We start from the raw sequence: 14609 nt of genomic DNA, 5'->3' as shown, positions 1-14609 counted from the left end.
GTATACATCATAAAACAATGTGTTTCTGCTTTACTTTTATATTGTTCCATGTTGTGTGATAAGAAATATCGTTTTGTTTAGAATACTTAAATTTTGAGTTACTCAGACATTTGGTTTATGAGATATCATTTTGTCATTATTTAAGTACAGTGTCTATTAGGTTATATTTCTAGATGGGTTTAAATTTATGTCTGGCAATATAAAAATGTTATCTACTTTGTAATCCGAACTGAGACAAATGAAATTAGTGAAAATAGTGTGTCTTGATGAGAGGAACAAGGAAATTTTCAAATGGCAGCTTGGAACATGAACTGAGACATAAAAATCAAATGTCAGAATAAAAGAAATAATTTTTCAAAATTTCCTTTCTGTAACTCATGAGTTTCCGTGTATTGGCCTTTGATGCTATCTTTGACATACATAAACATACAGAATTTCTATTTGTGTGAATTTTTGTGCATACAGAAATAAAGGGGAGAAGTATTGAGAAAAAATATACTTTATTAGCCTTTTTTTCATTGTTTTCATCAGAAAGTCATAGTCTGTATTCTTAGCAGCAGATAGTTTCCTAATTACTATTAGGTTGATGCAAAAGTAATTATGGTTTTTTACAGTTATTTTTAACCTTTTAAACCGCAACTACTTTTGCACTAACCTAATAGCTAGTATTCAAATTCTAATGTTAACGTACACTTTTATGACATTATCCTCTTTCCTTTACTTGTAGTTTCATACATAGTTTTGAACTCTCCAGATTGAGCTCTCCTAAAGATTTCTTGAAAAGTGTTAGAGCCAAGGAGTAACTTCCAGATTTTTTCCGCGTCTACGTTTTGGGCCTAGATGTCTTAAATCGTACTTCTTTCCTTTTTGTTTTGTTCATGTGGCAGCATTTTTTAAAGGGCCACTGCTAGAGGCTAAATATAAGGAAAAATTTGAGTATGAATTATATCTAAGGTGTTGTTTCTGGAAAGGGCCACCTGTCCTTGGGGTTTAAAGTGAGTACAGTTGACCCTTGAACAATGGGGGTAGGTAGGGCACACTCTCCCCCACCCCCATTCAGTTGAAAATCCCAATATAAAATTTTGACTCTCTAAAAACTTAGCTACTGATAGCTTACTGTTGATCAGAAGCCTTACTGATAACATAGTCGATTAACACATATTTTGTATATTATTTTATTATGTGCTGTATTCTTACAACAAAGCAAGCTAGATAAAAAAGTTATTAAGAAAACCATAAGGAAGAGAAAATACATTTACAGTACTGTACATATTTATTGAAAAATATCTGTGTGTAAGTAGACCTGCGCAGTTTAAACCCATGTTGGTCAAGGGTCAACCAAATTTGTAGTTGTAGCTTGTTTCACTCAGTAAGAGTCTCAGCTGTGATTTGAATCTTTATCTCTAAGTCCAAAATCTTTGCCTCTGTCCTTTTGTCCCAGACCTCCTCCTCTCCCTGCATCCCAAGTCCCCCACCTTCTTTCTTTCTAAAGGAAATCACTTTACTTTTGAGTCTCTCTTCCATCACATAATTGCTTTACTTTCAATACATCACAAAGACTTGTCTTCCTTTTTGAGCAATGGGAAGGGCCTGCAACTTGTGTTTCTTCACAGTTAGGCTTTATTTTCTATAGCTATCAACTTGCTTAAAACTGAAACTACATTTTCACTTGTTTTAAATCTGACTCTCTGGATCTGTAGTTATATCTATAGCAATATCAACATTTCTGTGGCAGTTTTTCCGAGTATCTGGATATCTGTAAGCATACATTATTAAAAAAATCAAGTGACTTTTTAATTATTATTGAGAACTTTTTTGCTTTCTCTGAACATGTTATTACTTATCTGTTTTTTGCAATCCCTTAATAGTAGTGTATTGAGCTATATAAAATGGTTTTTAGCAGAGGGAGAAGGGTTCCAAAACATATTCTAACTACAGGAAGATTTTGATATTACAATTTAAATAATATACCTAATTGCCTTAGATAAAATGTTATTTTTATCTAAAGAAAATAATATTGTGTGTGTGTGTGTGTGTGTGTGTGTGTGTGTGTGTAATTTTTATTGGGGGACAGTGTGTTTCTCCAGGGCTCATCAGCTCCAAGTCATTGTCCTTCAATCTAGTTGTGGAGAGCGTAGCTCAATTCCAAGTCCAGTTGCCATTTTTAATCTTTAGTTGCAGGGGGCACAGCCCACCATCCCATGTGGGAATTGAACCAGGGAACCTTGTTGAGAGCTCACGCTCTAACCAACTGAACCATCCGGCTGCCCCTCTGGATGCTCAGCGGCAGCTTGTTGTCTTCAATCTAATTGTGGAGGGCACAGCTCACTGGCCCATGTGTGATTCGAACCGGCAGCCCTGTTGTTGAGAGTCGGTGCTCTAACCACCTGAGCCATATGGCTGCACCTAGAATACTTTTTAAAAGCAACTTCCACTCTCATTTCTGTTGAGCATGTAGTGCTTTCTGATGATATTATACTTTCTACAAGATAAAAATGATGAGATTCCCTAGAAATTGGTTGTTTCAAATCCCCTTTTTTCTGGTAGAATTCTCTTAAAACATTGAGAGATATTAAGATAAAATATTGCTATCCCTGCAAAAATGTTATGATTAGTTTGTAGAGATTCTTCTTTAATGTTTGTTTGCCTTTTAGGGGTAAATGGTTATCTTCATAATTTTTAGTACAATTTCATTTAAAGTTAAAATATTTATACCGAAATATTTTTTAGTATGTTTTCACTACCTACTGTAAAAGCCACACTTTTTTTTTCGATGTAAGAAAACCTGTTACACAAAGCCAATTAAGATATCTCAGTTAAAAGCTATGAAGTTTTGTGTTAACTTGACATTTTAAGTATATTTGCTTATTACTCATTACTTGTTAATGCTCTGGTGGCTGTAGCTTTTGGTTTATTGATGAGCCCTGAAAGATTTACTACTTCGTATCTCACTTCTAGATACCCGGTCTGCATTTCCTTATTAGCCATAGTGGCCTGGTGGTTCTCAGATCATGCAGAATTTACCACGAAATGAGTTATGTTTCATAGCAGACACGATCAGTTCTTGAATGTGTGTCTTTTCTTCTATCCGTTTGCACAGAATTGCAGCTCAAAACTTTTTATTTGTTTTAGGTAAATGGAGTAGATTTAGCAGGCAAATCCCAAGAGGAAGTTGTTTCCCTGTTGAGAAGCACCAAGATGGAAGGGACTGTGAGCCTTCTGGTCTTTCGCCAAGAAGATGCCTTCCACCCAAGGGAACTGGTGTGTAAATGTAGAGCAGATGAAACTTTTCTGATGCACATGTGCCAGGGATCTGGGCTAGGTACCTGATGGCCAATGTTTATTGAGACATTTTCTAAGCAGTTTCTCTATTCTATGTGTCTTTCAACCTTTACTTAATAAAAGCATTCTTTTCTCATATTTCCTTAGTTTTGGAAATAGATATCCACAATGTTGAGTGTAGGAGTATTTCAAAATCAAATTGCTGGGATATTTCCTAGGACAGCAAATGTTTATTACTGAATGCTTTCAGATGGACTGATTGAATACAGACACATCGATTAATTCATAACTGTCACTTCAAAGGCTGTTGTTGAAAGCTTGCCATATTCTCTACTACATATGACAAATCTTCATATTTCAGATTTTCATAGTACATGTAGCTAAGCCAAATAAAGATGCATGATTGTTGTATGAAATGGAGTACCTTAATTAAATGTTATTATTGAAAATAAAGAGACCTGAGTGTCAGTAAGCCCATGGCCATTAATTACTAATATAAACATTTGGAATGACAGATGAAATGAAAAGCCATTTGTTTTGCAAATTATTTTACTTTTTATACATACAGGTATCTCAATATAGCTAAATATTAGATAGGGTATTTCCATAGTATTGGAGTGAAGGAAATATGCATATTAAGTTGACATAGTTCTGAGTGTTTTTCTGCAAAAAGTGGTTTCCTTTATATATAACTGGAGGGGTCACCTTTCTCTTTTGATGTGGTGTGAAGATTGTTTTACTTCAAGTACAAGTGGTATTTTAAATAATTCAAAAACTGATTCTAGTTGGGTTGTTTTATAACATTTGACGTCTCTTTCAGCTAGCTTTTATCTTTATCTAAAAAACAGTTAATCTGTATATACTAGAGTGGCAAGGCTTTAGGGGCACAGTTCCCAAATTTGTCCTATAGCTCTTAGGCTAATGCTTCAAGTATGAATGCGTCATGGTTAATAAAATGTTTCTTTTATTATAAATCAGATAAATTTTAGTTGTAGGAATATCCCATCCCTTGGTTAAAAACAGATCTAAAATTTACTGCGATTTCGTTGAAATTTTAGATTTTGATAAAGCTGAAAAATAAACACTTGCATTTTAAGTAGATTTTGAAAAATAGTAGAAAACTTTGTATTTCTATTTTAAAATGATTAATGCATTATTTCTCATTCAATTGAGTTTTCTTTTCCCCCTACTGTTATCCAATTTTGTGCTTAAAATGCCACCTGATCCTAAATCTGGAGATGTCTCTATTAAATTGTAAATTAGCACTTACAAAAACAACAACCAAGCTTTAGATAGGGTTTGATGGAGGTTTCATTCTTCCCCAGTATATCTGAGCCTGGCTGGGTAATGGCATTATTCGATTGCCAAAGCTCACACACTGCTCTTAAGCAGCCTTTCCAGAGTTAGTGCCAACATGCAGCCAGCTTAGGGTTATTCAGGTTCTTCTTGTCCAATTTTGATCTTCCAGGCTTCTGTCTTCCCCTTCTGCTGCCTACTTTTTTTTTTCTTGGTTATTTAATTTATTGCTTGTGAGCTTTTCATTAAGGAGTGAGCCAGTAGGCCGTCAGTCTGTTATTCATGTTGCAGCTGCTTTTCAAGATTTAAAAGACTGAAATTCTGAAAACTTAAAGTGGGCATGTAAAGTGATGTTTGAATCCAATTCACAAAACTCTTTTCCTCTGTTTGCGGTGTCTGCATTTAAATTCTGTGTCTGAAATGAAATACTTTTATCAATATGTGCCTTTTTTTATAAATTAACCTTATAACTATCTATGTCTTTAAAGCAATTCTGTAAATAGGTGAAAAAAATCACATTTCAAACCTGTGTAATATTTTATAATATAATACTTGTGTATAGTATAATATTTTATAGTATAATACAGCTAGACTGTTATTATCTAGTCTAGCTATCAAATTATAATATACCTTATAACAGACTTAGTTGGGAAAATTTTTAAAGAATTAGAAGCAGTGCTACGAATAGGAAAGCAGTTAGTTGAGATTTGTTTTCCTCCAAATAATAATTTCATGATGTACTATGAATGAGCAAGTAAAAACTTACATCTAGGAAAATTTCTTAAAACACACACACACAGCCACACAAGATAGTGTAACCGCACCAGGGAAAAGTTTGGAAGGCAGAGTAACACATCAGCCAGAATATAATCACCCTCTATATGTTTTGTGGATTTTAAGAACCACCAAAATTTCTTTTAAAGTAAATCTTTGTGTCCCTGTGTGTTGAAGATGGCTTTGGTCAGTCTGTATTTATGTTTTTCTTCAATTCTTCTAGAATGCAGAGCCAAGCCAGATGCAGATTCCAAAAGAAACGGTAAGAGTTTTGTCTTTTGTAGGATGCAGAGATGTTGAAAAGATAAATGGAACTATTTACTAATTAAATACTAAGTTAACTTGTCCTCCCTTTTCCTGGCTCATAATAGATATTACATAGATTTATTAAATTCCAAAGCGGTCTTAAGGTTACTTACTGATACTATCCCAAATACAGAATATTTCGTGATTATTTTTGGGTCAGACAGGGATAAAAAAGAGAGAGCGATTAGAGTAGTTTTCTATTACCTGCGTAATAAGAGGGATCAAAAATTGGTGAACTTAGTAGTTTCACATATATGTAAAGGACTCCATGAGTTGTGAAATGCTGTAAGTGGCTACAAAGTGAAAAAAAAGAAAATGATTCAGGCACAGAAAAAATAAGAAGGGCTAAAACTAAAAGCACAATAAAAATGTATCATAAGCAGGAAAAATAAAATGTCTAATTGAACTAGAATACTAGTTGTCTTAACTTATAAATATTTTATTTATTATACGTTAGTATAGCATATTATAAGAGAGTGATTTCTCTTAGTAAAAGTAAGTACTCACAGCTTTGATTAAAATGCAAACATAGTTATGCCCTGTTTAGAAGATAACCCTAATACAGACTGGAAATAAAGGAGTAAGTTGAGTTCTAGCAGGCAATACTAACATAAAAATAAGAATTGGCATATCAGTCTCTGAGCGTATCATTTTAGTGTGGATGCTCTGCATGGGGGATAAAAGCGAGGGTGTCTATATTGATTCATAATATCATCTGGTAGAAATTCTAACAGTTAGGACCTATTACACATCAAAAACCATAGCATAAATCACATCATTCCCAAACTCTTGTAAGTAGAAAGAAAATTTAATAAAGCCATATCCACATGGGTGATACTAATATGCATTTTTCAAAAAATTGTCATATTTGGTAGACAAAAAAGGTAAGAATATGAAAAAATTGAATAACATAATTAACAAGTTTGAATTTTTTTTTGCACATTCATAGACAAACCTTGTGCCTAAGAAGGAAACAAAATGTTATTTTCAAATATTACATAATTACAAAGATGGACGACAAATCAGACCTCAGAAGAAAAACAGTAAACAACCCTTGAAATTATTACGCGTTCATAAGTATGGGTTGTAGAAAATTCATAGCCTTAATTTCTTATTTCTAAAATCAGTAGGTTAGTGATAGCTATTTATACTCGCAGTGGTATTTGTGTGTGTGTGTGTGTGTATGGTGGGGTGGGTTGAAAGCTGAGGGGAAATCGGACAGATTGATTCTAAAGAATAAGATGGGTACAAGAGTGTTTTATACTATTTTAAAAGACAATAATAATGACAAAAAGTACTGTAAAACTACAATAAAATAACATGATGTTATTATCGGAATAGACAGATCATTTAAACACATTAGTGATGATAGAAACAGATCTGGTGTGTATAAGTATGTGCATGTATGCTAAAGGTGGCATTTCAAAAAAGTGGTAAGGGATGTTTTTTTAAATGTTTCAAGCAATTGGCCATTCACTTTAAAAAGTTACATTCCTTTTGTTAACTATATGCTACAATAAATCCCAGTTGATTATGAAATTAAACCTGGAAAAAGTACTGAAAAGTATTGAGAGAAAATACATGAAACTCTTTGGATAGTAAATGTTGTCCAAGTGTGAAAAAGCCAAAATGTAATTAGATAATAAATAGATTGATAGATTTTGTGTGTGTGTGTGTGTGTGTGTGTGTGTACTTGTATAGCAATAACCATAACATGGAATAGTTACAAATTAAATGCTAGATGGGGGAAACATTTTGCAATGTGATCCCTGGGTAAAGAACTACTCCTTTGTTGTTAAAATCTTAATATCATAGAACTTTTTGGAAAACAGAATGACTTTGCACATAAACTACATCTGTTAATGCTTACAGCAATCTGAGATGGCAAATGATACTATAAGCAGTAAAGATAAGCATGTTCTTTCAAAATATTTAGTCAGTCCTGGTGAGGAAATTGATGATTAGCCCTGAACTTTTCAATCACTAAGGGGAAGCAGCAGCATTGGCTTTAAATGTGATATTCCATTGAGAATGCAAGGTCCATTCCAATCCACTCCTCACCCACGAGCCCTGTGTATTCATGACAGCATGCCAGAGCAAATGACAATTCAGTCTCCTTGACAAAGGAAGTATTAGACATACGCATACTGTCTGTTTTCCAATTACAAATGGAATTTTTTTCTGATGAGAGTTTTCCAAATAAATTAAAAACTTCGAAGAGTGTTTTACAAATGTTTTTTATTTGGTTTCTTGTTTTAAAATTATCCTTTTACATCTGTGCCTCTCTTTCTGCTCTTGCTGTGTATGCAGTACCATTTTGTGTTGTTAAAGTCTTCATGTTAAACTTTTAATTTAAAAAATTGGCTTCCAGGGTCTCTGCCACTTTTTATACCTTTCGATGGCAAGTCATTAAATTCATTTAAGTCTTGAAGTTCTATGGTATTATTTAAATTTTCATGTGATTGTAAGCACCTTAAAAACACGTATGTCATAAATCTTAATTCATTTGTTGGTTGGTTGATTGTTACAATGATCCATAACTGATTTAGTGTGAGAAATTAAAAAGAAAGTTCATTAGGTAGATGAGTAGGGTCAGTAGTTAACAGACCTTTTGAATTTTTATAATGTAAATTTCCTTTGCATCTTCTAAGTGTTGTATTAATTAATAAGAGTGGGAGATTAGAAACTCTAGTTTTAGGTTACCTATTCAAAATTGGATCGAAAAAGCTGAATTTTGCAGTAAAGTCTCACGGTCACTTGCTCCATGTCCTGAACAAACTCCTTTGCCTCTGAAAACCTTCTTCACTTGATATAGGGCACTCTCTTATGGATATTCGGGTTAGATAAGTCATTCATGGGCATATTAAGGGTCTCCATAGAAACTGAACCAATAGGACGTGTGTATCTATAGGAAGATTTAGTATAACAAATTTTCTTGTGTGATGGTGGAAGCTAGCAAGGCTTGAGACCCAGGGAGCCGATGGTGCAGATGCAGATGGAAGTCAATCTACTGGAGACTTACACCTTTCTCAGACAGGCCTTTCTGTTCTGTTCAGGCCTTTAACGGATTGGATGAGGCCACCCATATTTTGGAGGGCTTTCTGTTTTATTCAGAGTTTACCACTTTAAATATTAATCTCATCCAAAACACCTTCCAAGTTGACATCTAAAATTGATATCACAGTAACATAATGAGTTTACCTACTGGCCAGGTTTTGACTTCCCAAAGTGCTGGTTTCTTCTTGGGGTTTCAAATAGGAATAATGCAAGCTTGCTGAGTGAACCCTCCAAGAACTTTTCAGTAAGATCCTCCTAAGAATATAATTGTGTGTTAAACAAATCTAGGACTATGTGATAAAGTAGAGCTTTAGAAAACAATATAGTTTAGAGATCTTACTAGACCTTAGAGATAAGATATACTACATGCGTAAATGTCATTAACGCAAAATGTGTTTCACTAACAGTTAGTGGGTTCTCCCTATAGAACCTGCAGGGATACATTGGAGAGTCTTTTGGAACCTCCCTGAAGATCAGGAGGCATCTTGATAGGCTAACTTCAGAAAGTTATAGCATTGATTCAGAAATTTGATGAGCAGGGCAATAAGTATGGTCATTAATAGGTTCATTTAACTAACGGTTGTAGTAGATCAAGTAAATGCTACCATATTGACCCCACTGTATGAGAAAACAGTAGAAGAAATTAAAAAACAATTCCATTTTCATTAGCATCAATAAAATAAAATAAAATACTTTGGAATAAATTTAAGTAAAAAAGGTGAAAGATCTATACCCTGAAGACTGTAAGACAATGAATGATAAAAGAAGTTGAAGATGCCACAAGTAAATGGAAATATATTTCATGCTCATGCATTTGAAAAATTAATGTTAAAATGTCAGTTCTACCCAAAGTGTTCTACAGAATCACTGCAATCTCTATCAAAATTCTATGGCATTTTTCACAGAAATAAAAAAAAAATCCTAAAATTTACCTGGAACCCAAAAAAAACCCACGTGCCAAAGCAATCCTAAAAATGAGCAACAAAACTGAAGGCATCACATGTCCTTATTTCAAACTATATTATAAAGCTACAGAAATGAAAACAGTGTCGTATTGACATAAAAACAGATGCATAGATCATGGAACAGAATAGAGAGCCTGGAAATAAACACATATGTGTATCAATTTATGACAAAAAAGCAAAGAATATTTAGTGGGGAAAGGTCAATCTCTTCACTAAATGATGGTGAGAAAACTTGATAGTAGTATGCAAAAGAAGAAACTGGACCTCTATTTTATACTGTACACAAAATTCAACTCAAAATAGATTAAAGATTTGAATGTAAGACGTGAATCCATAAAACTCCTAGAAGAAAACATATGGGGTATGCTCCTTGACATTGGTCTTGGGAATGATTTTTTTAGATTTGACAAAAGTAAAGGCAACAAAAGAAAAATTAACAGATGGGACTAAATCAAATGTAAAAGCTTCTGCACAGCAAAGGAAACAATCAACAAAATTGAAAGGCAACCTATGGAATGAGAGAAAATATTTATAGATCATATATATGATAGGAGGTTAATATCCAAAATATATCAAGAGCTCATATAACTCACTAGCAACAAAAATAAGTCATCTGATGAAGAAATGGGCAGAGGATCTGAATAAACATTTGTCTGAAAAAGACATACTAATGGCCAACAGCGAGTGAAAAAATGCTCAACATCAGTAATCATCAGGGAAATGCGATTCAAAACCAGAATGCGGTATCACCTCATACCGGTTAGAATGACTTTCATCAAAAAGACAATAGTAAATAAGTGTTGCTGAGGATGTGGAGAAAAGAGAACCCTTACACACTTAAATACACCCCCACACACACACACACAATATACACACAATGGAATATTATTCAGCCATGAGAAAGAGGGACATCCTGCCATTTGTAACAATATGAATCGACCTTAAGGGCCTTATGCTAAGAGAAATAAGTCAGATAAAGACAAATGTTGTATGATCTCACTTATATGTGGAATCTAAAAATGCCGAACTCATAGAAACAGAGACTAGGATAGTAGTACCCAAAATCTGGGGATTCGGCAGAAAGGGAAGATGTTGGTCAAAGAGTATAAGCTTCTAGTTATAGGATGAATAAGTTCCGGGGAATCTCATGTACAGCATCGTGATTATAGTTAACAATGCTGTAGTATATACTTGAAAGTTGCTAAGACAATAGATGTTAAATGTTCTCACCACAAAAAATAATGTTAATTATGTGATTGGATGGAGGTGTTAGCTAATGCTATGGTGGTAATCATTTTTCAATATATGAGTCTATCAAATCAGCACTTTGTACACCTTAAACTAACACAATATTGTATATCAATTATATCTCAATAAAGCTGGGGGGAATAAAAGAAAATAGTTGAGTCAGAGAAAGCAAATAGGGAGCCTTACGGGGAAGAGAATTGTGAGTCATTATGTTTATCTAAACTTGGTACAAATTCGTTGGGATGAACGCATCATCAAACACTTCTCTAGGTCTGTAATGTAGATTAATTTTGATACTCTAGAGAACATACATGAAAGTGTACAAAACTTTCTAATTTGAGATTTTTTTGAAGACTTACACCATCATACACAAAATGTATGTTGACCTTAATGGTTCGGTTTTGAGCATCACATGTTGCTGTTGTCGCAAAGAATTTTGTAAAATGTATGCTACTTTTAGCACTTTAAATGATCAAACTTATCTTAAGCTTCTAACTCAATGAAATAAGTTTGAGTTCAAATGATTCAAACTTTTTAATAATTTAAAAAAATTATTATTATTATTATTTTAATTGGGGAATATCGGGGAACAGGGTGTTTCTTCAGGGTCCATCAGCTCCAAGTTGTTGTCCTTCAATCTAGTTGTGGAGGGTGCAGCTCACTGGCCCATGTGGGAATCAAACTCGCAACCCTGTTGTTCAGAGCTCACACTCTAACCAACTGAGCTATCTGGCCGCCCCTCAAACTTTTTAAAAAACAATTTTATTCCAAAATTGGAATAGATTAATAATTTCATAATTTTACAAAAACAGTAATGATTTTGTATAGTGAATCTTATATCAATGTTTAATGATTTCATTTGAAATTGCTTACTGTTACTGTAGTAAGATAAGGATTTTTTAATGTTTGGTATGTTTTTCCCTTGGGAAATATATCTTAGTTATTTTTTATTGTCCTTTTGTGGTACAATGACAAAGTTAATATCTTTAAAATTTATCATTTTTTTTGGCTATTCAATTCTGATTATTTTCAAGATTATGTTGGTAGTAATGTCTATTTTAAAAATAAAAATGGTAATAGATATAGAAAATAATTATTTTGGGTTAATTATTAGGAGTAGTATTCTGAAATGTCAGAATTTTCAGAAAAGTTTTAAGAATTGTATCAAGAACTCCAGTATACCCTTCACCCACTTCCCCTATTTGTTAACATTTTCCCACATTTGATGTATAATTTTCTTCCACTACTCCCCCACTTTTTTCCCCCACTACATAGTTTTTTGTGTATGAATTGAGACTAAATTGTAGACCTAACTTTCCTTTATCTCTAAATATTTCAGTGTATATATAAGAACAAGGATATTTTCTTATGTAGCCACATTATAGTTAATCAAAATCACAAAATTAGCATTGATTTAACAGTATTATTAATTGCCCCAATTAATGTTCTAATACATGCCGAAAGGAATGAAAGAATGGATGGACGGATAGTTGAATGAATGCATAAAAATTAAAATCTGGTCCAGATTCCAATTCAGGATCATATGTTGGATTTAGTTACGTCTCTTTAATCTCCCTTAATCTGAAACAAATCTTCAGTTTATATTTATTTTTCAGTTTTGAAGAACAAATTACTCTGAGAATGTGCCTCAATTTGGATTTGTGTGACATTTCTTTGATTAGTTAAGGATTTTTCTAGCTTAATATTATAGATGAATAACTGTATGAAACATTTTTTCTCAGCATTTATATTATCAAGCAACAAATTTTTAAATTCTTTAAATTTTACTTATTTTATAGCCACTATTTGAATTAGAAAAGAGCATAATCAAGCCAGATGTGACTTTTTAACTTTGCAAATAAGAATAATTAACCCTAAAATATCAGCACAAATAGCATGCATAAACATTCATCTCACATATAGGATAATAGGATAAATTAAAATATTTAACTTAAAGAAACCTTGGAGTGTGACTTGAGGGTTATTTTTTATGCAAAAGAATCAAGGTAACTTTTCTGTTTAAAAAATCCTTCTCATTTAAAAACATTAATGCTAATTACTATTTGTTATAACTGCATATTTAATTTTTGTATGTTGCATAAGTGTATCTCCCTTTGACTTCTATAAGAACTTTTGTTAGGGCGGAGATTATGACGGTCACCTCCATGGCATCATCGTTTTGTAAGAGCTGTCATAGAGTATTCATCCCTAGTCAGTCTGTCCCCTCCCAGCACATTTATAACTGTCCTCTTCTCTCCCCTTCCCACACCATGTTTTTGAAGAAGGAGACTTAAAGAAATGGCACGCAATGCGATTTTTATATTACAGAATGTAATGAATTGATGGTAGAAAATTCAGTCTAGCACAGAAAAGAAAAATGAAAGTCATCTGCAGTTTTGCGACTTCAGTGCCACCATTTTGATGCACATTTTTTCATGATTTTCCTCTTTACCTATATAACTGACAATATCATATTCCAGATACTAATGTAGCTAATAAATGTCATGTTCCAAGCAGAAGGAAAGACTGATATATCCCTTCCTCATGAAACTTTCACGAACATAAGGCAGACATTAAACAGTTTCTAAGAACAGGATATCAAGGCTGATAGTAGGTGTGAAGTACTGGAAGTTATGAAAGCCCACAGGCTAAAACCCAATTTCTTAGTCATAAATGTTTTTATGTCTCACTAAATGTTTTTTTTTAAGACACATTAATAGCTGAATCGTATTCCATTGTGTAGGTGTATCTTAATCTACTTAATATCATACATTTAGGTTGTTTTGAATTTTAGCTGTTGTAATTAAAGCAGGAAACATCATAACAGTTAAATCTTTGTTCATGACTACAATTAGTTTTTTAATGACATATCACTAAAAGTTGTATTTCTGGGTTAAGCAATAAGCAAAATGAAGGAGCTTTGGATAAACATTATCAAATTGACTTCCATAGCATACCTTTTCCATATTTTCACCAGCAGTGACGAAAGTGCCTACTTCATCATGCCTTCTGCATTCTTGGATATAATTACTTAAAATAGTTTTTAAAGCAATTTGGTAACTACTGTTGATTGCATATCTTTTGTTAAAAGTAAGATTGAACCTTTTGCTTATTTTTTGGTCCATTCATCTTTCTTTAATGTGTTGCTCATTCACATCCCTTTCCCATGAGTTAGTGGGAATGTTCAACTTTTGTTATTAATTTATCATGACTCATGCAATAAAGACATTAATTCTATGGAGAGGAGAAGGAGAGAGAAATCAATTAATTATAGTGGAGCAATGAGCAGGAATAAACTCTGCTGTTATTTTTCTACTCACACTGTTAACACCTCTGACACCAGATGTGTGTTTTCTACACCAAGCAGTTCTGACACTAAGTGCCTGGAGTTTGTGTAGACCCCCCAAGTTAAGGACTCAGTCCCATAAGACTGTCCCCCACTTCAGATGCCAATGTCAAGCAGTGGGTCCCCAAGTTGCACGCAGCTTCTGACTTGGCTACAACCTAGAGTTACCCACCATCTCCTTCGGTTCAATAATTTGCTAGGGCAACTCACAGAACCAGGAAAACAGCTTAGTTACTATTGCTTACTTATTACAAAGAATGTTTTAAAGGATAACCATTTGAGGAGATATTTAGGGTGAAGTCTGGAAGGTCCCAAGCTCCAGAGCCTCTGCTCCT

General features: G+C 33.5%; 1 protein-coding gene across 17 annotated transcripts in view; it reads left to right on the top strand.

Annotated features, from left to right (window-relative positions):
* The window catches only part of PARD3 (par-3 family cell polarity regulator), a 613392-nt gene that overhangs the window by 362564 nt on the left and 236219 nt on the right, over positions 1–14609 (top strand). For 11 of the 17 annotated variants that reach the window (XM_074324700.2, XM_074324698.2, XM_074324693.2 and 8 more), the window contains 2 exons: positions 3133–3261; positions 5576–5614. In XM_074324700.2, coding sequence (XP_074180801.2) covers positions 3133–3261; positions 5576–5614 — 168 coding nt within the window. The remainder of the gene's footprint in view (positions 1–3132; positions 3262–5575; positions 5615–14609) is intronic. The other 6 variants (XM_074324705.2, XM_074324703.2, XM_074324704.2 and 3 more) reach the window with 1 other exon arrangement.

Source organism: Rhinolophus sinicus, chromosome 1, assembly GCF_057876585.1.
Source record: "Rhinolophus sinicus isolate RSI-liver-muscle chromosome 1, RSI-T2T, whole genome shotgun sequence".
NCBI lineage: Eukaryota > Metazoa > Chordata > Mammalia > Chiroptera > Rhinolophidae > Rhinolophus > Rhinolophus sinicus.
Note: the sequence above shows the minus strand (reverse complement) of the source record. Positions and strands in the feature narration are given on the sequence as shown.